This window comes from Python bivittatus, unplaced genomic scaffold, assembly GCF_059951505.1.
Source record: "Python bivittatus isolate LINGU-HERP-01145 unplaced genomic scaffold, Pbiv_v1 ctg000480_np1212, whole genome shotgun sequence".
In the NCBI taxonomy this organism is placed as follows: Eukaryota; Metazoa; Chordata; class Lepidosauria; order Squamata; family Pythonidae; genus Python; species Python bivittatus.
In genome coordinates, this window is record NW_028277075.1 from 41,844,647 (window position 1) to 41,871,524 (window position 26,878).

Below are 26,878 nucleotides of genomic sequence, written 5' to 3' on the forward strand. Positions count from 1 at the left end.
ATTGAACAGGTAGGTTGTCAGATACAAACATGAAAAAGAAAACTTGTGGTTAGTGTTTATTTTGAAATCTTCAACTGCAAGTATTTTCTGTCTTTGACTAGAAAAAATAACCTTGGAAGAGGAAGAGGCATCTGAGTAGTAATTTCTTTTTAAATACCGTACCTGCCAAATTATTACATACTTTTAAGGTAACTGAATTACTGAAATGAATGATTCATTTGGAAGGAATCTTAAGAGATAACTATTGCAGCACCCTGTCCTTGGATGACAGTGAATAACTCTGCTCCATCTCATCTGTATGAAATACTTGAAGATAGCTATTATGCCTTGAGTTTAGAGATTAATCCCTGGAACAGAAGTACAATCAGGAGTCTGTAGTGCAATCCCTAACTATCATTTTTATTGATACGCAAAAAGCTGCAACTTGCAGGTTATGATTGCTAAGCTACCCATCTTCACACTGAGTAGAAATGCTGCTGCTGGTACAAGCAGAAGTCATTCACAGGTATTTTGCAGAGTGTGTGACAGCTGCTTTTTCCAGCCTCGTACCCTCTAGAATACTGAGCCACTTCTGGAATTTGCAGTTGAAACTATTTGAGGGCTCTAAGTCAGAAAAGGCTTTATGGAGGGTTAGCATAAGGAACTGAAGATGTGCCACCTAAACATAGGCACCATGGCCAAGAAGTCATATGTTTTTAAAAGAGTTGCAGCGATAACTCAGTTCTCCCAGCCAAACACGCTGCTTAATGACACATAGTATGCTTTATAATGGATTGGATTAGGATTAGTCATGCATAGAATAGGTCCAATGAATTTTCAGTAAGCCTATTCCAAGAATAACTAAGCCTGTTTGAGATACTGGGTAAAAAAAATGTGCTATAGGTCATGTAAACCAAATGTTGATGAGATAGAAGTAAGTGACCTGCAATTATGAGTCAGCCACAATTTTCAGGCATGGAGTCATCCCATCTCCAGATAAGGTGGTTATTTTCTGTCTGCCTTTTTCCAGAACCTGATAACAACTTGTATGGTTCGTACAACAGTACTATACCTGGTTACTTTTTTCTTTTGGAACCTCTGCCACTTGAGTATGAACAGAATTCCTAACAGTTAACTAGATATTTAATGAAGCAAATTAGTTATAGAAATATAAACTGAAAATAAGGGAGAAAAAATGGGATTGGGGAAGCAAAGAGGAAGCCAGTTGAACAACCTAGAGTGGGAAAGTATCCAATGGTGCCAGAAATTGTGCCCTAATTTATCCAGCCTTGTAAGCTGTCAAAGTGATAAGCATACACTGAAAAAAATGTTTCCAAAAATGGCGTGGCAGACCTATGTAGTCTATGTACTCCATTCCACAAGCTGATATATAACTGTAGCAGAAGGTAAGAGCGTTTCATTTGTTCCAAGAGAGCTCTTGCATTTTTGTTGTCTCCTTGTGTTTGTTGGTAAGTATTGGGTAGATAACTTTTTCACATTTGACAGAAGAAAATTTGATTTCATTTTTTAAAGTTTCTGATCTATCAAAGCACATTTTAATATATTTTAAATATATTAAAGGTATATTACATTTTCATTAAATTTCTATAGTCTGGATGAATTTTGTAACTGAACCATTTTAGAGAATGCACTCAAGCTATGCTGATATTCTTGATGTTCTTTTTAACTCATTATAATAGTGTAGCTAGAATGTTTCTCTTGGTTTTAGTACTTTATATGTTGGAATAGGGACAATTTCACACTGTCTTACATCATTACCCAGAATCAGAGCTGAATATTTGTATTCATTTGAGAGCATTGTATATTAAGAACTCTGCTTTTTGTGTGATATGCTAACTCAAGGGTGATTCTACATAGGAAAAGGAAAATGGGGCAGAATCCCTTACATAAATATATTGACATTTCTACTTTCTGTCAAATATTTTTGTGTGCAAAATGTAGCTTTACTCATCACTCTGTGGATAGTTGAATTCTATGCACACAATTAGTTTTTGTATATCTGTACATTGCTGCATGTGTTAATGTAAAACTGCTAAAACTGCTCTAATTCTTCTGTAAGTACATCAGTCAGATCTTTAAATTATTTGTGCATGTAAGAGCAATCTTAATTGGCTGGAAAATAAGAAAATCAGTCTCAGGGATTTTCTCTAAATAAACTGTTCTTCAATTTGTCTATAAAAATAAATGCAATCTAGATTTTCAGTAGCAATTTACTTAAAACATTCTGTTAAGAATTCAGTAAGATCACACCTTTTTTGTTTTAGAGGTTTGGAGGAGATTGTGTGTTACTGAAATAAGATATCTCTGACATAAAAATTTAAGTTTAAATTAAGGTGTCATTTACTAAATGGCATGCATGTTTTCTAGATTAAAATTTGAATTGCTAGCACCTTAAGAAAGGTTTTCTATGTATATTCATGACATAGAAGCCCCAGTGTTCATAGCAGAAATTTGTGTGTTCACGTTCTTTAATGGGAACAGTGATATTTGATTTCAGTGAAATATATTCCACGTGTGTGTGCCTAGAAATACAACATTGGAGAAGACTCTGCCTTGAAATATGGCATCTGAAGAAATCCATTTGTTTTTGATTGATTAACATCCTCTGAACTATAAATACATTTCAGAAAAACAGATTTCAGTGCATCAAGTTTTTATTTTCTTTCCACTATAGCTAATTGCCCCACACTTTAAAGAAAATGGAAGATTCACACTTTGTCAGTCTTACTAAATCACCTTTGATTTATTCCAGATAGAAAGTTTCATTTGAGTAGGATTTTCTACATTTACCTCCACTGGTTTTAGAAAAAAAGGTTTTGCAAAAGAAAGTTTTGCTCTGGGACTAGCTGCATAAACTGTAATATGCCCTTCACTGATGAACATTGATTTGGAAAATTAATGTTTTTTTAATCTCTGGGAGATCTTTCTACTTACTTGAATCCCTCTTCTGACATAATTTTAGGTCTGACTAAGCCTGGCTTTCTTTGAGGTCTTGAACCTTATTGGATGGCTGTCTTCTTAAAAAAGGGGGGAAGATTATTAGGAATAAATACCTGCAACAAGACCAGTGTGTTATGCAATGTGATATTGCTCTTGTGCAATTCAGTAAGTCTAACTCTCAGAGATGCAGTAAGAATCCATAGAATATGCTGGACTAATGGCTTCTGACACGTACTCCAAGTTTCATTGAACAATGCCTCCATTGCAAGATGAACGGAAAAAAAATGGTTTCAGCAGTGATTTAGGTACATGTGGACATGGATTTCTATTTCCAGAGGAAAACTTAGGAATATTTCTCCTTTTCCTACATCATCTTGATTATCAATACAGTACCAGCATAAGTGAAGGGAAGAGTACCTAGCCTTACAGTTGAACTTCAGAATCTCAAGAGAAGTCCATTGTACTGGTTGTTTATGGTAAATAAACCTGGTCCTATCTCACTCCACTTCCTAGAACAGTTCTTTTGATAAGGGTTCACAGTTCACAGATACAGAATAGTTCTTGTAAGTGAGCACTTAGCGGGAACGGCTGCCATTTCAAAGAATTAACCAAAGCTTTCTGAAGCTTTCCAGAGAGGATCTATTTTTAGATCTTTCCTGCTGAGATTGTTTATATCATGGGGATAATTTGGGTGGGTGGGGAACATGGTGTTGCAGACTAGTTTCAAGAAATGTACTTGCTTTATGCACAAATCGAACATAATGTAAGACACAAGTCCCTTTCATGTGTTAATTACATAAGGATGTCTCCATATGAGGGGGAAAAAATAGCACTGCTCACTAGACCCACCTCCCAGAATCTAGTTACTGAAGAAGGATGTTGTAGATGGAGATATTAGGCATCCATATAAGATGTGTATATAGGATTCTCCTGCTACTATGTGCTCAATATATTAGTATCAAGTATGAGTAGGTCCTGTAGCAAGACTCTGACAACACTTTCAATCACAAGCCTTGTTTGAAGGCTGCAGAGTTAACCAGAAAAGTAGAGAGGAAGATTTCAATATTTTCTCCAGGCAAATCTCTCCTTACCTCTCCCCACCCCCACTTTCTATCTGTGAATAAAAGATAGTGGGGAGTAAATTTGATTAGGAAAGAGATTACTTCTCCCCTATTGTTCTAACAGATATTGCTGTGTCCCATAGAAGACTTGCTGAATCGCTCCATTCGAAGCAGGAGTGAATTCCCCCACCGTATGTTAACTTGCCCAAATTCCTACTGTTACTGAGGGATGCACTAGAGTTAAGACCCTCAATTTGACATTTCTCAAGGGAGAATTTGATAGATGCATATCATCATGTTTGAAAAGATTACACCTTGAAAAGATTACACAGTAATACATACACATCTAAGGGATGTCTGGCTAGGCAGCTGTACAGACATGTCAATGGGGTTACCGCATGCTCTTAAGCTGTAATATGTGAAATGGAGCTGACTTTTTTGCTCAATGTTTTTTTTACTCAACAGTCAACAGTGTAGAGTTGTATGGGAATCCTTTTAACATTGTGAATCCCCTAGAAGTGGCAACTAGATTTGAGTGTATCCATTGCCATCTCGCCTATTCCCAGCTGTTTACCTAGTAGAATGTAAAAAATCTGTAGCTTTGTGCTCAGAATGCACGAATAAGCAGAGCCTAAGATTAGCAAAATATATGTATAGCATCTAAGAATGTACAGTTGTGCCTCAGATGGATATGTTTCTACGACTGAAAACCTTCCAAGATTTTTGGTAATGCAGAGGATGTTATGAAAAGATTTGTATGCATGAAAATGTACAGTCTTTAAACTGGACATGCTTGAAGTCTAGAAATAAGTCCCTTGTTGTAATGTTACTCTATCTCTGCACATCCATGCAACTTTGAAAAATTATGAGAAGTTATTTTTCTTCTGTTTTCCCTGCATCCTGAAGCTTGCTCTTGATGTCATTTACATTGTTAATCATTCTTCTGTATGTTTTGCTTTATCTTACCCAACTGTGTTGCCTGAACCATTCAGCTGCCTGTATAATACATACCACAAGACATTTTTTTCTCACCATCATTTTTAATTATCTCTTCGTTCTTCTTAATATCAGTTCCTGGCTATCTTTGATTTAATAAAAGCTTCTGCTGGTAGAAGAGTGGAATCCATTTTCATTGATGTCCACTTTCTCCTACAATCTCCATACCACTGCCTCCAACTCATGAACAGATATTCAGGGGCACAAAGGGGGTCAGGAAGAACAATAAAAGTTATTTCTTTCACCCCACACATAAACATCCTGTGAATAGTTCTGTTCATGGAGTTTTTTATTATCAATATCTTAAGAAAAGGTTTAAGTTCAACTATTGCCAGAAAGAGGAACACTTAAGAAGCAAACCAGTGAGTCTAAAGATTTTACCACCTGTTCCTTCTCAGGTTATTTTCACTTGAACACAATTATAATCAGTGCTGTTATATTAATTGATTTGTGAATATATTGGCTGAATGTATTAGAAGCTATATTATGTGATTCACTTCTTGTTTGTGTAAATGTTGTTTGATAGTTCAAATTATTTCCCAAAACTCCAGACCTATTTTTTCCCTTGGCTTTTGCTGAAAGGAGAGTGAGGAGTCATGGGTGATGATGAGGAAACCACAGCCCTTGTCTGTGATAATGGTTCTGGGCTTTGTAAGGCTGGATTTGCAGGAGATGATGCTCCCCGGGCTGTTTTTCCATCTATTGTTGGGCGACCTCGGCACCAGGTCAGTTTTAATAATATAAGTAAGAACCCTGCAGACTGGTGGTAAGTTGGTCCTTACTGTTTTAAAAGTCATTGTATTTGATTTGAGTGCATCTCAAAAACCACTAAAGATTTTTCAGCAATGTATAAATAGGATTGTTCTAATGCTTTTTTTTAAACCTCCCATTCCCATGTAGGAAATTAGTGGATTCTTAATTGAATTGCCCTTCAATCCAGATGATGGGATAGCTTCACCACTATTTCCGAGGACAGCAGACAATTTAGGGGACTAGAACAGACAAAGTGGCAAGCAAAACCTTGTCATGAATAGAAGAAAATGGCAGGAGACTCAGAGGAACAGCAAGGAAGTTGCCATTACAAGGGGCATCCACAGGAGGATCACGATGGTGGCCATAACTGCAAGACTGAAGCCCTGCCCTTTTTTCACATGTGTTGTTATGTGTGATGCATATAAAAAAGCACAGGGCTTTTATCACCCATCTTGACTTTGTTTTACCTTCCCTGTGTACACCCCTGGTTATCCTACTCAGCCTCTGCCGCTTGAGGCAAATGGCTGTGCTGCCTAGTGATAGGTATAGGTTTTTATATAAAATATTTTAGAATAAAATACTGTTTAATTTTTTGATGTTTGCAATATTGCATATTAATTATCAGATTATATAAAACATAGGAGAGTCATTACTGACCATCTAAGATAAATAAGGGCAATGTAAGTCACTTGCAATCAACTGATTAGGGCAGCCTGTAAGGAATAGAATAAAATTTACAGATTAAATACACTTTTCCAAATGTGAGATTCACTCTATGCATGGTCTGCAAGGTTTCACACCTGCATGTTAATCCTTAGAATGTGCATTAAAAAAAAGTTATTAAATTCTGTTATACTATATAATGTAGTTTACAAATATGGTATAATTACAGAATTGTTTCTTATGTCTTGCAGTTCAATATTTTCCATGTAATCAATCTAGTTTTATAAAAAGAATAAGAAATAGATCACAACAACAAATAAATCAGTATTTTAAAATGAAGGCTAAAGAGAGCAAAATAGACTTAGCAATTCTAAGTGCCAGACAATGTGTATCAAAAGCAAAGATAGAATAATTGGAAAGTAAATCACTTTTTGATGAGAGCTGCTGTGGAGTGTTTGAAGTATGGCATAGAATTTGGGCATAATTAAACATTAAGTCTTGTTGATTTTAATGGGAGAGTTACAGAACAATCTTACATGCTTATTTAGCAGTGCAGTGCACAATCCTCCATGGAACTTCTTCCAGACAAGTGTGTATATAATTGCAGCAGCTGTAGTCCCCTTGCTTGGAAAGAAGTACCAGTAAATGTATGATGTAGCAGGTCATCCTTTCCCACTGAAGTAAACCAAATGTTGAAAATTGAAAGTTTCAAATCCAAATCCTTTGGAATTTGTATTCATATGGTGCGACACAATGTAGTACAGGTAGTCCTCACTTACCAACAATAATTGAGACCAGGAACTCCGTTGCTAAGCAACACAGTCGTAAGGTGCAATGTCCGTTGCTAAGCAACACAGTTGTAAGGTGCAATGTCCATTGCTAAGCATCACAGCTGTAAGGTGCGATGTCACATGACCACACTGGCTTATGATGGCAGTTCTGGCAGTCTCAGTTGCTGTTACTAGGTGAATCCTGCATAGTTGCAGCATCCCGCGGTCATGCGATCACCCTTTGCAATCTCCTGCCAGCTTCCCCATTGACTTTACTTGTTGGAACCAGCAGTGAAGGTCACAAATGGTGATCATGTGACTGGTGCACTGTGATGTTGTAATTGTGAGCTGGCTTCCGAGTGCCTGGATTGTGAGCATGTGAGCACAGGGATGCTGCGATGGCCACAATTATGAGGATCCATTGTAAGCACCCCTCATTCAGCACTGTCGTAACTTTGAACGGTCGCTGAATGAGTGAACATTAAATGAGGACTACCTGTAGATTCACAATGACTGATCATCTGTCATAAGCATACCTCTGAATATAGCCTATGTAATGTGTGATTATCAGTGGTTTTGTAATATTATTGTCTAGGTGTTATGGATGCCTGCTTTAGAAAGAGAGAGGCTGACTTGTCTATGCAAAGGAAACAATGAAAGGGATTGTGTGGAACTGCCAAAGACACAGGCTGAACCAGAGTAGAAGAATGTACCCCTCTTATTATTGATGATGATATTGATGATGAACTATAGCAGAGGATAGTTAATCTATGTGAATGTTTGTGATACACTGTTGATGGCAATGTTTTCCTTTGATTACTAAATTTTGCAGGGGGTTATGGTAGGGATGGGCCAGAAAGACAGCTATGTTGGGGACGAAGCACAAAGTAAACGAGGAATTCTGACCCTGAAATATCCTATTGAGCATGGTATTATCACAAACTGGGATGACATGGAAAAGGTGAGTGCTTTTTGTGACTACCTATGATTTGCTGCTTTTGAAAATGTCAAGTAATAACACCTTCACCAATGAGATTGCTAATTCTCCTCCACTGGGACCAACCAGAGAGTTTCTTTATGTACAGTATAAGCTTGGGAACAGTTTCCCTTTCTGCCCCAAAACAACTGGGAGCCATGGGTCTCCTTGCCTTTTTCCCATGAGATCATGCTGTTTGTGGTTATGTTATTCACACATAACTCATCTGTGTCACAAGATCATCACAGGCCCATCTGTGTGAAGAAGCTGGAGATGCTAAGTGTACAGAAGTACACATTATGTTTGCTTATATTTTTGCTCTGTGAAGAAGCAAGGTCCTGTGTAGAAGAGGCAGCGCATATGTAAGATAGGGAATAGCCATAAGCATAGCTCAGTTGTTGCTTCCATACTGAAGCTTTTATAGAGTTCCAGACTGAATGTGTGCTCTGCTCTGGCATAAGGTTTTTTGTTTGTTTGCTTGCTTGCTTCAATGTCACTGCTTTAGCAGAAGCTTAGAAGAGGCTTAGAGACTTGGTTTTCACATGCAGGTTCATATCTAAGCACTCCAGAGCACTGATGGGCTATGATGGGAATTTCTTAGTTTTCTCCCCACTTGCCTTCAGAACCTGCCTCATCCTTTCTTCGTTGCCTTTTTAGCCGAAAGATTCTGAGACCTCCTGTGCTTCTGCTTTCTTTGAGGATGGGGGGGGGGGGAGTGGAATTACATACTGCATCCTCTAGATGGTAGCATGGTTTTTCCATAAATGACATGCAGCACTTCATTTGATCCTATTCAGAACACAGCCCTAATTATTCCCACTACATCTCTGTAATTCACCCTTGTCCCTTTCATTTCTATTTCCTGTGTTGTCAAGTAGTTCTAAAGTTTAAAAGGCAGCATCTGTGATACATTCTTTGCTGTGGTTGCTTAATGCTTTGTCTCCTCAAATTCCCAGCTGTGCTCATCCAAATATGCTAAATCATTAAAAGCTCAGAAGCAGGGAGAGTAGCTAGCATCACTTCATCTCTTGCCCCATGGGTCCTCCAGCAGTCCCTTCTCTGCCTTCATTGGCAAGGGTTGAGTTTTGTTTTGTCCTCTCCATCCAAGTTCAGAAATCTGTGAAAGTTTATTTATTTATTTACTTATTTTATTTTATTTAAAACATTTATATGGCCACCCATCTTGTACCAAACTCTGGGTGGCTCACAACCAAAAGATAAAACAACTTCTATATATAATAAAAAATATTAAAGCTACAAGTATTAAAACCCAAAACAAAACAAAACCAGTCAAAACCTGGCACCATAGCTAAATTTTCACATGCAGCCCATGACAAGTTCATCTCATCAATCTCACCCTATCCCAACATAATTGTATGAAGGTTCCAAAAGTGAAAGTGCTTTCCTTGGAAAAAGGTAACTGAAGACTTTGGGCTACTTAATTACTAGTTTTCTGTAGTAGTTCAGCATAAAGAGAAATAATCCCAGAATTAATGCACCCCTCATTGGGTGTTTGGATTAACTGCCCAACTTCTTCAGAGCTCCAAAGAAATCCCAACTCCACCCTTTCCTTTAACTGCCTCAGCTGCAACTTACTCCACCTTAGAAACTAAGCCTGTAGTTTAGTTACAAGAGACTGGAGTGGGGATGGGTGTAACCATCACCTACAAAAAATACGGGGCAAGGAGAAACCCTTCTCCCCAAAGATATTTTTCCTTCCACAAGAAATACAGAGAAATCACCTTTATGCTGGAAAAATGATTTGGCCATTGTTAACTGGCAAAGCCATACCGTGGTAGCCAGTTTGACTATTTAAGCAATTGAATTATTTACTTGCATACCCAACTTGCAAATGCTTTTGTTGCTGAATCCCACTTGCAATATAAAATAACATTTTACTTCTGACGTATGCATTAGAGCAAACAGAAGCTACAGTTAGACCACAGGAGACAGGCAGAAACCAAGATGGTGTAATTGAGACCAGAATGAAAGGCTGCAATCTTATACCTTTTGATCAGGAGAAAATGACATTACAGTCAGTGGGCTCTACTGCAGAGTGGACCTATGTAGGATAGTACTGTGAAAGAAAATATATAGAAATGAGTGGTTGCATCCAAGAGTGTGTCAATGGGTAAGGCCTCAGCTGGTTATATTTGGGTACAACTGGGTTCCTGCTTCTCTTCCAATTATCACCCCCAAATTGAACCATCTTGCTTTTTTCTTTGCCCTACTCTACTATCTCCCTACTCTACTATTTCCCTACTATTCCCCTCTGTAATACTATTTTCTCACAGACTTTGATCTCAGGCAGTCAATACCCATAGAATGTAGTAGAAGGACAATAACATGCGAAGAATGAAAAGAAGCAGTGAGGACAGAACAACTGTTTGCAACAACTCTGAAACACTGCACACATATTTGTGTGTTGGGGCCAGACTTCTTATAGTAGATACAGATTACTTGTCACATGGTGCATGGGCATGCTAAATGAGTGGTGAGAAATAAAATGCAAAGTCATGAACTCTAGATCTAGGTTCTTCCATTCTCCAATAATCATCCACTTAGGGTGGCATGTAAGTGTCTGTGTATCCACAGCTCCAGCAAATCTAATGCCCAAAAGGGAAAGGACAAGAATGTGGCATTACTTCTGATGATTTCATTAAACTTCAGTGGGGTTCTTCATTGTTCTTCCATAGCACGTAGAAGGGAAATCATTCTTAGCTCTTACATTTAATTTTAAGCATTTGAAAATGCCATTGCTGGTAGAAAACTGAATTATTTCCCTTTAGCACTCATAAAATCCAAAAAATCAGAACCAAAATAGGGGGAACTTAATCATTATATATGAATAGAATGACAAGCCTTTGATTTAGTATATAATATATCACACTTGAGTCCCGTGGGCAACTTTTTTCACTATGGAAATTCTGAAAGGCTTTGTAATGAAAAATTTTGCAGCAGTAAATTTTTTTTTAAAATCTCAGATCCACGTCTCTGCAACAGTCCTTTCAAGCACAGCTGAAGCATTTGCTGCCAGAGCTTACGTGAAAACATGCCTATATTAAAATTCCCAGCAACCACAAAGTCAGTAAATTAGGGATTTGCCTCTAAAATAGGGATATTAACTTGAACATTCATGAGGTTTTTTTTATGTCCTACCCACTGGTGTCACTCAAGTGACATCTTCCTGGTAGGGAATTGTGCATTGATTCTGCCTGCAGGAAAAGTGCTGCATAAAGAGTTTCCTTTTGTAGAAGTGGCAGAGTGGTGGGAGTATCCGTAGTGCTCATGTGATGAAGGCTCTGGATACTGAATGCCTGGATGTTCCAGGTGTGGGACAAAGTTAAGCATGCAACTCCACAACGGTACAATGTAATCGTATGGAATGCCGTTCTGCGCCATTCTTGTAAAGTTGAATCAGCCTAAGAGAGGAACATAGAACTCCTCCGTGCAAATAAAAAAGTGCATGAGAAATCCCATTTTCAGTCCTTTTTGCATTTTTACTTTGGTCTAAGGGTCATTCTCAATACACAATGTTCATCTCCCAACATTGTTTGCCATCTTTAGATTTGGCATCATTCTTTCTACAATGAACTACGTGTTGCCCCAGAAGAGCATCCTGTGCTGCTGACAGAAGCTCCTTTAAATCCTAAGGCTAACCGAGAGAAAATGACTCAGGTAATTATTTGAATATTGTTTCTTCTCAAAGTAGGAGCAAGAAAACTATCATTTAACAATCACAGAAATGTAATTTCATCATATGCCATCAATGGAGTATTTCTTTTTTTTTTTAATCTGCGCTCAGTCGTTACCGACTCTGCAGTGACTGCTTGGACGAGTCCTTTTTGCAGTTTTCAAGGCAAGTGTTTTGGAAGTGGTTTGCCAGAGCCTCCTTCCTAGAGAAGAGCCCAGCTGGCGAGCGCAGGAGGCGGGGTTTCCGTTGCTTTGCGCCCTTTTCGGGTGCACGCGGTTTTTCGCGCTTACCGGCAACTGCTCCCGACTCCTTTTTTTTGCAAGGTACTGCCAGCATTTTTCCTCCCACAATGGAGTATTGGGGGTCTCTATTTTCTTGATTAGTCTTACTTATCTTAGCATGTTTGTGCCATAACCTCCTTAATTTAAATCCTAGCATGAGGCAAGTTTTTAATGTCCTACTTGTCTGAGTTGAACTGCTTTTTGCTTCACAGTTTGATATGTGAGCATTATTACATAGCACTGACTGTGCCCACCCTTGACAGTAAGCAAAGATTGTTTTAACCACAGAGCAAGAAACAAGCCAGAGTCAGTCTTGTGTTACAGGTGTTCCCAGGTTTGGCTTATGGTCACTCACATACTCACACCCCGTTGAGGCATGCAGATCTTGTAAGCCCCCCTTGCTTTCTACCTGGGTTTTCCAGATAGGTGCGGCTGGAACAGACAGGATACAGCTCTGGGCAGCAGGCGGGAAGTAATTAGGGGCATGCACAAATCAGTTTCAGCCGAACACTGAGGCACACCAGGTTCTTTGAAATACATGGAGACCCAGTGAATTTAAAGTAACAGCAAAACTTTACTGGTTACAAAGTACATTTGCTCTTCCACACACGCACACACACACACTCATCCACACTTACCCACATCCTTCTCAACTAGGCTGCCAGGCACTAGCTAGAGGGATGGAAGCCGCCAGGTCTGGTTCTAAAGATGACTCAAGGAGTGGGCGGGCTTCAGGAACCCCTTTCATCCCCCAAAGTCCTTTGCTGATTCACAAGACTGGCAGCTACTCTTGCCTTGTTAATTTACAAGTCTGGTAGCTGTTGATGGGGTTGCGGGGGTGGGGAGTTTCCATGTGTTCAGGCCCAACTTCTTTTGTCTGGTTCAGGTGACATTTTTCCTTTTGTTTCCTTAACGACTTGTTTCCTTCTTATCTACTTCCTCAAAAGGATCTTTTAGACAAGAGTCCTGGCCTTTTGTCCTCTCTGCTTATGTGTCTGCTTCATCTTTTAGTTATGGCAGCTTCAGCCTAGTCTCACACTTGCAGATGAGCAAAGTAATTGTGGCTCCAAAAAAGAAGAATACATAGAAACAAGGAACAAATAAAAAATAAGTTTGTTAGAATTGTTAGAATAAGCCAATGTTCATAAAGATTTAGCAACTAAGAATTTATAGGGTGGTCTGAACACCCTATAAAGCTCCCTCCCCCCCATCACACTATGGCTAAGTTGTACATATGATTCCTGCCACTACATATATAATATAGCAAACTGATCTGTTCTGGTGGATATGTCAGATATCTTAACCATTAAAGTGTAGACAAACACGGCTGCCTAAGTATGCTTCGGAAAGCAGGCTGTTCCTCATTTCATGCAACCATCATGCTAGAAGGGGCCATGTCGCCTTGATTCAATCCCCTTTCAGTACAGATATCCAAATGCAAGCAGCCCCGCTAGATGGCTCTCCAGCCTCCGCTAGAACACAACTGGTGCAAGGTTGCTCCCCATCTCACTTTGAAATTAGTGCTACTGTCAGATTGCTCATAATGCTAGAATGTTTCCCCTTAACTTTTAGCTGGAATTTACATTCCTTTAACTTAATTCCATTGTTCCAAGTTGTGTGCTCGGAGGCAATAGAGACTTTGTTTCTGGTCCTGTTTCTTAGCATAGGATTGTGGCTGTTCTCTCTCCATATTTGGAGCTCCTAATAATCTTTTCATCTACAGATAATGTTTGAAACATTCAACGTACCAGCAATGTATGTGGCCATTCAAGCTGTTCTCTCCTTGTATGCATCTGGACGAACTACTGGTAAATCTGGATTGTAGTTTCTATTTCCTTTTTTTTTTTTCATTGGTATGTCTAGTGCAGTGTTTCTCAACCTTGGCGACTTTAAGATGTCTGGACTTTAACTCTGGGAGTTAAGATGTCCAGACATCTTCAAGTTGCTAAGGTTGGGAAACACTGGTCTAGTGAATAAATGCATCACCTTCCATTTTCTCCTGGACTGAGCATTGATACACAGTACAATGATAAATTTTTATCCTACCAAACTTTATGAGAAAATAACTCAGGACTGTCTGCTAAACACAGTCAGATTGCAATCTCTCTATTCTTGCATGTAATGATATATAACTAAGAAGCCCTCATCTATACACTGAAATATGAAAAGTAATCTGAAGCATGGATGAAAAAAATGCCAAGTATTTGAACATAGTAGAGTGTCTCAGCTAACTTGACTGTAGGAAAGTATTGCATGCTATCATTTATGCCTGAGATTACTTTAGATCATTTAATGTATGAAGATAAACAGAAATATGTTGTCCTTATATATAGTTTTATGAGGAATTTTACATACATGTTATATTTTTATATTCCGGTATATTGAATACCCCTTCATGGATCACTGCCTTCTCATGGCGAAGGGGCTTGCGTAACTCAGTGAAGCCATGAGCTATACCGTGCAGGGCCACCCAAGACGGACAGGTCATGACAGAGAGTTCTGACAAAATGTGGTCCACTGGAGAAGGAAATGGCAACCCACTCCAGTATCCTTGCCAAGAAAACCCCATGGACAATGTTAAAAGGCTAAAAGATATGACGCCGGAAGATGAGCCCCTCAGGTCGGAAGGTGTCCAATATGCTACTGGGGAAGAGCGGAGGGCAATTCCAAGTAGCTCCAGAAAGAGTGAAGCGGCTGGGCCAAAGCCGAAAGGACGTTCAGCTGTGGATGTATCTGGAAGCGAAAAGAAGGTCCGATGGTGTAAAGAACAATATTGTATAGGTACCTGGAATGTAAGATCTATGAACCAAGGCAAGCTGGATGTGGTCAAACATGAGATGACAAGACTGAACATCGACATCTTGGGAATCAGCGAATTGAAATGGACGGGAATGGGTGAATTTAATTCGGGTGACCATTATATCTACTACTGTGGGCAAGAAACCCTTAGAAGAAATGGAGTTGCACTCATAGTCAATAAGAGAGTGGGAAAGGCAGTAATGGGGTACAACCTCAAAAACGACAGAATGATCTCAGTGCGTATCCAAGGCAAACCATTCAATATCACAGTCATCCAAGTCTATGCCCCAACCACTGATGCCAAAGAAGCTGAAGTTGACCGCTTCTATGAAGACCTACAATACCTTCTAGAACTAGCACCAAAAAAAGATGTCCTTTTCATGATAGGGGATTGGAATGCTAAAGTAGGAAGTCAAGGAGTAATCGGAATAACAGGCAAGTTTGGCCTTGGAGTACGAAATGAAGCAGGGCAAAGGCTAATAGAGTTCTGTCAAGAGAACAAGCTAATCATAGCAAACACTCTTTTCCAACAACACAAGAGACGACTCTACACATGGACATCACCAGATGGTCAATACCGAAACCAGATTGATTATATACTTTGCAGCCAAAGATGGAGAAGCTCTATACAGACAGCAAAAACAAGACCAGGAGCTGACTGTGGCTCAGATCATGAGCTTCTTACTGCAAAATTTAGGCTTAAATTGAAGAATGTAGGGAAAACCACTAGACCACTCAGGTATGACTTAGATCATATTCCTTGTGAGTACACAGTGAAGGTGATGAATAGATTTAGAGGATTAGATTTGGTAGACAGAGTGCCTGAAGAACTATGGATGGAGGTCCGTAACATTGTACAGGAGGCAGCAACTAAAACCATCCCAAAGAAAAAGAAATGCAAGAAAGCAAAATGGCTGTCTGATGAGGCTTTACAAATAGCTGTGGAAAGAAGGAATGCGAAAAGCAAGGGTGAAAGGGAAAGATATAAGCAACTGAATGCAGATTTCCAGAGAATAGCAAGGAGAGATAAGAAGGCCTTCTTAAATGAACAATGCAAAGAAATCGAGGAAAACAATAGAATGGGGAAGACTAGAGATTTCTACAAGAAAATTGGAGATATGAAAGGAACGTTTAGTGCAAAGATGGGCATGATAAAGGACAAAAAAGGCAGGGACCTAACAGAAGCAGAAGAGATTAAGAAGAGGTGGCAAGAATACACAGAAGAACTATACAAGAAAGATCTTAATGTCCCTGATGTCCACGCTGGTGTGATCACTGACCTTGAGCCAGACATCCTAGAGAGTGAAGTCAAGTGGGCCTTAGGAAGCATTGCTAACAACAAAGCTAGTGGAGATGACAGTATTCCAGCTGAGTTATTTAAAATACTAAAAGATGATGGTGTTAAAGTGCTGCACTCAATATGCCAGCAAGTTTGGAAAACGCAACAGTGGCCATGGGATTGGAAAAGGTCAGTTTACGTTCCAATTCCAAAGAAGGGCAATGCCAAAGAATGCTCAAACTATCGCACTATTGCACTCATTTCACATGCTAGCAAAGTTATGCTCAAAATCCTACAAGCTAGGCTTCAGCAATACATGAACCGAGAACTACCGGATGTACAAGCTGGGTTTCGAAGAGGCAGAGGAACTAGGGATCAAATCGCCAACATTCGCTGGATCATGGAGAAAGCACGAGAGTTCCAGAAAAATATCTACTTCTGCTTCATTGACTATGCAAAAGCCTTTGATTGTGTGGATCACAACAAACTGTGGCAAATTCTTAAAAAGATGGGAGTACCAGACCACCTTACCTGTCTCCTGAGAAATCTGTATGCGGGCCAAGAAGCAACAGTTAGAACCGGTCATGGAACAACCAATTGGTTCGAAATAGGGAAAGGAGTACGACAAGGCTGCATACTGTCATCCTGCTTATTTAACCTATATGCAGAGTACATCATGAGAAATGCCAGGCTGGAAGAATCACAAGCCGGAATTAAGATTGCAGGGAGAATCATCAATAACCTCAGATATGCAGATGATACCACCCTAATGGCAGAAAGTGAAGAACTAAAGAGCCTCTTGATGAGGGTGAAAGAGGAGAGTGCGAAAGCTGGCTTGAAACTCAACATTAAAACAACTAAGATCATGGCATCTGGACCCATCAATTCCTGGCAAATAGAAGGGGTAGAAATGGAAGCAGTAACAGACTTCATTTATTTGGGCTCCAAGATCACCGCAGATGGAGACTGCAGCCATGAAATTAAAAGACGCTTGCTCCTTGGGAGGAAAGCTATGGCAAACCTAGATAGCATATTAAAAAGCAGAGACGTCACCTTGCCGACAAAGATCCGCATAGTCAAAGCTATGGTTTTTCCAGTAGTAATGTATGGCTGTGAGAGCTGGACCATAAAAAAGGCTGAGCGCCGAAGAATTGATGCCTTTGAACTGTGGTGCTGGAGAAGACTCTTGAGAGTCCCCTGGACTGCTAGGAGGTCAAACCAGTCAATCTTAAAGGAAATCAACCCTGATTGCTCATTGGAAGGATCGATAATGAAGCTCAAGCTCAGATATTTTGGTCACCTAATGCGAAGAGAGATCTCTTTGGAGAAGACCCTGATGCTGGGAAAGATTGAAGGCAAAAGGAGAAGAGGACGGCAGAGGATGAGATGGTTAGATAGCATCACTGAAGCAATGAGCATGAAACTGAGCAAACTCAGTGAAGGACAGGAAGGCCTGGCGCAATATGGTTCATGGGGTCACGAAGAGTCGGACACGACTTAATGACTAAACAACAACAACATATTGAATATATTCTCCTGAGACAACTAATTTGCACGTATTCTTTGGAATATCGTTTCCTTATCTCCAGGGCGTGAATACTCTGTTTTGCAGCTATAGAAACAGGGAAACCCTTTTTAAGATGTTTTATTTTCTGACAAACTAGCATCCCTACCAACTGGGTCTGCGACAGCTGTTGGCAAACCTTGCCAGTCCAGGGGGCTTCTATGAAATGGCGAAGGTTGTTAGCAGCAGCAAAGAGACCTGTCAGTAGTTGCTACTTGGCCTAAATAACTAAATCAATACATTTTTGGGGCCTGTGGTTCCTGAGGGTTTGATGCATAGCCTATATTTGAAGGGCATATCCTGTCCTTTGTAACTGCAGCAGCAGACCTCATTTGTTCTCTGATCCCATGCCCTTGGGTTCTCTGTACATTAGGGTCTTAGGAAAAGTTGCTATTTTATTCCATAAAAAAGTCTGTGTTTGACGATCACTCTAAATGTTTATACATCAACGTTTTGGAATCTTTCCAAATTGTTTTTTTTTTAATGTAAAGCTATTGAAATGTAAGTTTGTTATTGTCAGCCTCTGTTTAAAGAGAATAATGCCATGCAATTTCTGACTCAGGTTTCTGGGGAAGGCAGTTGCTGCTGTTACGGATCAGCAGTTTCCTTTCCTGCAGAAGGAGAGATCCACTTAGAATAGAGATAATGGAGACGATTACTTGCCGGTCCTTTTCCCTGTGCTGAACTGAAGGGCCATTCACCCATTCCTGAATCAGAAAAGCATACCCACTTGAAATGCATTGTCCTGTTGTTTATTTATTTGACTTATATGGCCACCATTCCTTGTGCAACTCTGAGTGGCTAACAGTCCATTAAACAGAATCATACATATTTAAGAATAATTAAAACAACACATCCCACTAAAAATTATTCATAAACCACACAATCATGTCCCTGAAGATGAGCTTACCCAGCCCAAGGGAAGAATCAGGTTGTATGAAATGCGAGCAGGGTTGGGACCATCCAGATCTTGGGGTATGTGCTCCTCCATATGCTGATGTCTGTATGCCTCTGTTGTCTTTCTTCCTACTCATTTCCAATTGCTTCACTTACCTCCAAGGAAATGGGTGACAAAGCATAAAAGATTTTATGTTTACAGCTTGAGGTTGCTCTTGGATAACACCAGGTTGGGGTGGAGGGTAACATTACTTTAATACTAGTATGCCTAAAGATGATTTAAAGCTGTTTTCCTTGTAGGCTGGGGATGAAATGAAAGCAACGTTATGGGAATATGGCAGAAAACAGATTTTCTGAGCTTATGTTTGTGCCATGGTTAGGCACAAGTGGGGAAAGGCCTGCAGTCTTTCATTTCAGAGAGAAAGATTTTAAAAAGTAAAGAGTGAGGGCTACAATGAAAAATATTGACACTTTGTTCCTGCTTTCCTAGGAATAGTTCTGGACTCTGGAGATGGTGTGACACATAATGTACCTATCTATGAAGGCTACGCCCTGCCACATGCTATCATGAGACTAGATCTGGCTGGTAGAGATCTCACTGACTATCTCATGAAAATTCTTACAGAGAGAGGATATTCTTTTGTTACTACTGGTAATCAGCACTTTTCTTAAACCTGCTTTGTTTGGTCATAGTATCACTCATAAAAACAGCATAATGTGTTACCTGTCTTTTCTCATCATAAGGTTTTCATTAATCTGTATCAACTCAATATCACTGGAAAACCTAAGCACTGTTTATGTTTTAGATTAACCAAAGTTGTTCATGACCATTTTCATTTCAATACTTAAAAGAGGTTGACAACCAAAAAGCAAGGTACCTTCTATTGTCTGGTAAAGTGAAATCCAAGCTCAAAACCTTGAAGCAAAAATGTCTAATGGTAACCTGTCAAACACCCTTTCCCTGCACCAGCTTTCTGAAAGCACCATTTAGTCTAACCTTCATCCATACAACCTGAACTTCAGCCCCACAAGATCTAGCTAGTGTGCTTTGGCCATTCTGGGAGACAGGTCAAGATGTCCATGCAGTTATCAGATGTCAAGGCTGACCCAGTGGAACCTGTCTTAGTCCACGCAGAGGGAGGTAAGGCTTGAAGAGCCGCTCATCTTCAACCTGGAAGAAAAAAACGTTAAATGAGGAAAGGAATTGAAATTATGTTAGACGTTTAGGAGATCCACCACTAATAATAACATGTGTTATTGACACATAGCATGATAGGTCAGCCCCAGATCAAGATTTGTCAGCTATCCATTATGAGCCACAGAAAATAAAAGTGGGATCTCATTTTTAAAGCTTACCCACCTTATAAAGTGATTTCTGATATTCTTTTATGTGATTGAAATGTTTCCAAGTAATTCAATGCTCAGCGTTGCTGTTTTTAAAGTAATCACATTAGCCTACTCTCTCAAGTCATTTTCATGGTTTCTGAAAGAACACCAAGCTGATACTTGAGGAATTAGGGCAAAACACTTTAGCACTTGGTGCTTAAGCTATTTTATAGTGTACTTAAGAACTGCTTACTCTTGTCACAGAAGCACAAAAACTCTAGATTAATGGTGAAGTTTGACTATGTCAAAGTTCTCCAACCTCGTATCCTCTAGATGTGTTATCATTACAGTGCTTAAAATCCTGGAGAACCTCAGTTAATTATTTTTAGTAAATAAATAAATAAATAAACAAATTATTAATCTTTATTCACTTTTTATCAATTTTTAAGGCAGGTAGAATGTGTGTATATAGTAATATTAGCAAACCTATTAATGTCAACTATAATTTGAAAATTAAAAATCAATTTGATCATTTCAGGCTAATTTACATATGTTACTTTAAAGACTCATTTTAAAAATATTATTTTATATAACAATTTCATGGGATTATTAAATAATTTCAACAAATAGGTTGATAGGTTTTATTCATATTTTATTCATGTTAATGACAATAGTATTACAATATAGTCTGATTATGTTTCGTATAACTTCATAAATTAATGCTCCAATCTTCTCTGTATGTGGGGATAAGTCTCATTGAACCCAGTAGAGTCCAGCAATGCAGTACAACAGCAAATTGTGTTCAGTCAAGGATAAGTATCATATAATGAATCCTATATGGGATTTCTCATAGTAAGAAAAGTTGATCACAATTAATCAAGAGCCCTTCTGAGTCATCTTACCTCTCCTTGTTTTATGTTTTTTTAAATTAATTTTTATTAAAAGTTTTTACATAGGTAAAAGACAAATACAGAAGTATATAAGGAAAAGAAAGAAAAAGAGAAAAAGAGAAAAGAAAAAGTTCAGAAGAGAATGCAGTTAAAGAAAGAAAACATAGTTAAAGAAGGAACTTCTGCTCTTCTTTACAGAGTTACAAACAAACTCATTATCCCTTCTCCCTCTTTAACATTACAATAATCCCTTCATTCCCTTATTCAATCTTTTTTCAATTGTCCTCCTTGTTTTATGTTTGTTTGGTTATTTTTAGCGGAGCGTGAGATTGTGCGAGATATTAAGGAAAAGTTATGCTATGTGGCTCTGGATTTTGAGAATGAAATGGCTACTGCTGCTTCTTCATCTTCTTTGGAGAAGAGCTATGAACTTCCAGATGGCCAAGTCATCACAATTGGCAATGAAAGGTTTCGATGCCCTGAAACTCTCTTCCAGCCATCCTTCATAGGTAGGCCTGGACTTGTTCCTCTGATCTGTGTGGCCTGCCTCTCCTAAACAAAGATGAAGTTATGTTGTGCACAACTACTGTATGTTTTAAGTGTGCTAAAGGTCTAGAGTTTTCAAAAAATAAAAATAAAAAATGCCTTTGGGTCTGATCTTATGTTGACATGAGTATTTGTAGATTACTCAGATGGACAAAAGGGATGGAGAAGTTTATTTGCACACATCCATGTAGACAGCTGGGATATAAATTCTGTGGCCAGTTAATCATGTTAGCAGATACTTTTGAATAAGGTTCTGGTTGATAAATAAAACCTGGATGTTTGGATAAGTGTTACACTTAAAAATCATACACTTGGCTGAACAACTGGAGTAGATTATAAAACGATATATAGTCATCTGTTACATTCTTCATCTATATTTACCACCAACTTAAAAACAAAAAGGAAAGTGGTCTGTCTTGAAATTCTTGATCAGTTAATTTTATTTCTTTACAGGAATGGAATCTGCTGGAGTCCATGAAACAACTTATAACAGCATAATGAAATGTGATATTGATATCCGTAAAGATCTTTATGCTAATAATGTGCTTTCTGGAGGAACTACCATGTATCCTGGTATTGGTGATCGTATGCAAAAAGAAATTACAGCACTGGCTCCAAGTACTATGAAAATTAAAGTAAATATTATGTTTAATATTGATCTAACAGATATCTTAATAATATATTCTTGAAGTATTATCTAGAAAAAAAAAGGCAATTTAAGATTTAAGAGTACTATTTTCAGATATTATCTGGCTTCTGTTCAAAGAAACAAAATACAGCTCAAGTAAAAGGTTTTATGAAGAAAGATGCAGATATCAAAGATATAGAAATCAGAACCAAAGACATACAGTAGATTCTCTTGTTAGGGCTATCATATCTGGGCTGCAAAAAATCAGATGACAACTAGATGGCGGCAACACAATCCATAAAAGCCAACTCTTGCTGCCATCTAGTGATTTTCAGGAGGTTTGCACCCAGATCTGATTGCCCCACCAAATTTTACCTTTTGAAATTAAGAGAACCTTCTCATTAGACTTAAGCAATTTCAACTGAATTTAACAGAGGTGGATATAGACTGAATATAACAAAGGCACCTTAAATCTATTAAACTAGGTAACAGAGATTTATATTGATCCCAACATTAAAAAAAATTGCATTATGAAGACTCAGTGATGCATCACTGTTAAAACATGGAATATTGCCTTCTGCATCACCTAAAACATATGTAGAGGTTAAATGTCATTAGGAAGAAGTATGTGTATGCCTGCTGTCCATATACTTCTTCCCAATATGTTAATATGTTGTTGGGAGTTGGGCGGCATATAAATTTAAATTATGTGTATATCTCACAGAGAAGAGTGAATATTCTATCAACTCCTCACTACAGCACCTTCAGAAAATCAAAGATGTACACATAGATGAAGATGAAATTATGGCCTCATTTGCTGTCACAGCACTCTTTACATCCATAAACCCAGAACTAGTGAAAGAATCCATGTCAGCAGTACTACACAACACACCCAACCTAACCAAATACACCCAGATCGAAATACCCAGAATCATGGACCTCATCAACCTCTGCCTCACTACCGATTTTCAGTTTGATGGACAAACATACCAACAAATCAGAGGCACACCCATGGGATCACCACTGTCAGGACTCATAGCAGAGATTGTAACGCAGCGCCTAGACTCTATAGCACTTCCACACATACAACCTAAAGTATGGATCCGGTATGTAGATGACATTTTTGTTGTAATAAAAAAGGAACAACTAGAGAAGACACATGAAACCATCAACAACATCTTCAAAGGAATAAAATTCACCAGAGAGGAAGAAAACAACAACATGCTACCCTTCGTGGATATCCTCATCAGCAGAGGAAACAACAGCAAATTAGAAACCCAAGTCTATCAGAAGACAACTCACACTAATCCAGTACTCCATTACCAAAGTAACAACCCAACCTCCCACAAGAGGAGCTGTGTAAGAACATTATTCAAATGAGCACAAATGCATTGCAGCAACCCAGAACAGCAGAAAAAGGAAACAGACCACCTATACAACATCTTCCAACAAAATGGATATCCATGTAACTTTATCAAAAAGTGCCTGACCACTCAACCTACTACAACACAACCAACACAAGCTATGAAAAGGATCACACTGCCATACATCAGAAATGTCTCAGAAACTACCAACAAACTATTACAACCACATGTCACCTCCGTAGCACACAAACCAACTAAAGCCCTCCAAAACATCTTAAGCAAATCAAAAATATTACTGCTGATACATAGCATTAAAGGATGTGTGATATTAAAAGGCCTGCTTTTTTCTCTCATTGCCACTTTCTCAGCTGGACAGATGCAATGTGCTTATCCCAGAAAAGCACATTTTAAAATATCAGTGATAACTTATCTTTTAAATAAGCAATGGATTGTTACCAACCACAGGTCATTTTATTCTCAATAAGACATTATGTTCTTGATACAATGAAAAGTTTATTTACACACCTCACTTGCTATTCATCTCTTACCTTACCTTTCTTGACACTGGTATACGTGAATTTAGCAAATGTTCTACCTAGTTTTAAACTGTTTTCAAGGAAGGCTACTTTCTGCTGCAGAATGAAGTAATTCAAAAAAAGTGACTTTTCGACTCTTAAAATATGATTTCCATTTCCTTCCTTTCCTTCCTACATTCTTGCCATATAGGAATATATTTGGATCACAGGATAAACTACAAGCCTGTTGGCTCCTTCCTTGAGTGAAGTGGCAGGAGATGGCTATCTATTGTTCAGAGCTTTCTGTGTCATTTTCTGAGTGCAGGTGCAGTTTAACCAGAGAACATTAGAATGGTTTGTTTATAGAAATGGCTGGATGATACAGTAATCTCAAGAGTTACTGTGAAGAAGCCATAACACTCAGGAGAAAGGGCCAAAGTCTTATTGAATAACACATGCATGATTGGTATGTTAGACTCAGATTTGTATGCATATGCCTGCTTTTCAATCATATGACCTCCCTGAGCAGGCTATAAATCACTCCGTCTAAGCTGAACTAAAAAATAAAGATAAATAAAGCAAAGAACCACCATGGAATTTGTCATGAAGCAGATGAACGATTGTTTGTTTTGAACAATTGACTTGATTTGCATAGAGCCTTGTAATTATTGTAGACATTATAACCATGCTGTATTGTCTCTATTTTCTACAATAAGAATAAATGAAATAGAGGTCTCTTTAATCATTATGAGCGATATCATCAACAGATTTATGCACTCATTCCCTTATTTTATTTTTCTTTCTTCTAGATGATTGCACCTCCTGAACGTAAATATTCTGTTTGGATTGGAGGCTCTATATTAGCTTCTCTGTCAACTTTCCAGCAAATGTGGATCAGCAAAGATGAATATGAAGAAGCTGGTCCTTCTATTGTCCATCGCAAATGCTTTTGAGTATGCTTACGATTTACTATAAGGGATCCCTTGTGATTTCTCACTATAGAGTTTCTTAGGGAGAGAGGGCGTATTTTAAGTTTTTCCCACTCTTCTAAACATATAATAAATGATTTTGTCAGTTAATTAAATGTTGTTTCCTGGGTGCCTAAAATATGCATCAGGTTTTGCATTCCAGTAACAAGCAAAGGAGAACAATGGCAATTGGAAAACTATTTCTTCAAACTCTTTTTCCAAGAAAATAATGTGGATTCAGAATTTTCCCACCACTTTTGGACAGCGAATTCAGTATTTTATACTTTGTAACAGAAGGGAAGAATAAGTGCACCAACATTTGCTCATACATGAAGAATTTAGCTATATAGCTTTTCAGAGAGAATTTCAGTGATTATTCATAAAAGCCTATGAACTGGGCTGAGATCAGATGACTTGCCCAAGAGCAACAGGGGTTGGGGTGGGGACAATCATAGTTAAGCTGCTATGACATAATGGAATGCTTGCAAACATCTGGCCATTGAGGAGAAAAATGTCAGGAAATTAACAATAATTAATGACTTCTGTATCAAACTGAAACTGCTTGCTTAGAGAAATCACTACAGAGAGATAGCTCTGGTATCACCATCTTCCTATCTCCTGCCGGCTGAAGGAACATACTTCTTGGGATTTGTGATTTTGGAAATGAATGAAGCAACCAAATTTTAGACTTCTTGTTTCCAGTCTAATGATTGCAATTGGCATTTCTATTATTTATGTGAATGTCTGTCTTGACACAATGGATACAGAAATTGAGAATGATTTTGGAGGACAGTATTTCATCTCAGTCATATCTTAAATTATGACTAGCCCAATCAGTGATGTGTTTATGCTTAAAATTATCAGTAGCTGTAATTTATTTTTTCCTTGCACTTCTGATCTCTTTGAACTGAACAGTCAAATTAGAGCTCCTGCTCAGGAAATGTCAGCCCCCCAAAAAACACAAACTCCCAAGGAATTCAGTAAGAATAAATACGTTTTTCAAATAAGATAGTTTGTTACATGTTTTTGCACTGAACTTTTATACTACTCTTCCTCCAAGAAGGAAGATTCTTAGGATAGGACTCTTCTAAGAAAGTCAAATGTTACAGCTGGGCAGAGGTTCTCTTTAGTCCTAGACTAGCATGATAACTAGTACAGCAGGAATGGGAACATGAATTCCCATATGTTGCCCAGATATTACAAATCCCAGCAACTTCAAGATTGGTCATATAGGATGATGCTTCTGAGAGCTATATTTCAGCAATATTTGGAGAGCAACACATTCCCCACACTGGCGCTGCATCATGCAGGCCTTCAATATGATACAAAGCTGTTCAGTTTCTGGTGTCCTTTCTGCAGGGATGCATATTAGAATCTTGGAACTTTACATTTTTGCTTTGGGGTGCCATCATAAGGACCTGGTAAATTCATCTAACACACGGAGCATTGAAGGGTGGAGATTGCAACTCAACCTCTTGATCACTGGAGGACTGCAAGAAATTATGCTGGGAAGTCACCAAAATGGACATAGCTGAATTTTTTAAGCCTTCTTTTAAATTTTGTTCTTTTGTCTTTGGATGAGAATAAGACATGAAAGTCTTCTAGAGGATAATGGTTTCCATTCTTACTTTTAAAACCATCTTGAAACCTAGAGAGAAGTTGATTGGGGGACCCTTTGGGACTATTTTGGTGGCTTTTAGAAATGAGGCTCTCAGAAGACACTAGTTCCATTATTTCAACCTTTAAAGTTATCCTGAAACCTTAAAAAATGGGCTAAATCATACAACCAATTTTAGTCATATGGTCTTCATGCAGGGTTGAATGCATTCATGCAGAATGTTCTATTCCCCTTTCCAGTCCCTTAGTGCTTTGAGCAACTTGTAGTGCAATCCAGCACATACCTACCTGCTCAGATCTAAGTCCTATTAAATTCAAGAGGACTTACTCCCATGCAAGGGTATATGGGAT

General features: G+C 38.5%; 1 protein-coding gene across 2 annotated transcripts; it reads left to right on the top strand.

Moving 5' to 3' along the window:
* The first annotated feature begins 1,328 nt into the window (after positions 1-1,328).
* Positions 1,329-25,917, top strand: LOC103049174 (actin, gamma-enteric smooth muscle). 2 transcript variants are annotated; one of them, XM_088145792.1, is made up of 9 exons: positions 1,329-1,448; positions 5,549-5,722; positions 8,016-8,144; positions 11,727-11,837; positions 13,858-13,942; positions 19,164-19,325; positions 21,207-21,398; positions 21,889-22,070; positions 24,752-25,917. In XM_088145792.1, exons 2-9 carry the CDS (start codon positions 5,594-5,596, stop codon positions 24,893-24,895), a joined length of 1,134 nt encoding a protein of 377 aa, XP_088001918.1. In that variant the 5' UTR covers positions 1,329-1,448; positions 5,549-5,593; the 3' UTR covers positions 24,896-25,917. The 2 variants fall into 2 exon arrangements, with proteins under 2 accessions (XP_088001918.1, XP_088001919.1); XM_088145793.1 differs by having other exon boundaries at positions 1,337-1,448; positions 5,580-5,722.
* Positions 25,918-26,878: the final 961 nt, after the last annotated feature.

Excerpts from the sequence above, each read along its gene's own strand:
- LOC103049174 (XM_088145792.1), top strand. The coding sequence starts at position 5,594 with ATGGGTGATGATGAGGAAACCACAGCCCTTGTCTGTGATAATGGTTCT. Across the intron at positions 21,399-21,888 it reads CTTCCAGCCATCCTTCATAG|GAATGGAATCTGCTGGAGTC; the intron begins GTAGGCCTGGAC and ends ATTTCTTTACAG. Across the intron at positions 22,071-24,751 it reads CAAGTACTATGAAAATTAAA|ATGATTGCACCTCCTGAACG; the intron begins GTAAATATTATG and ends TCTTTCTTCTAG.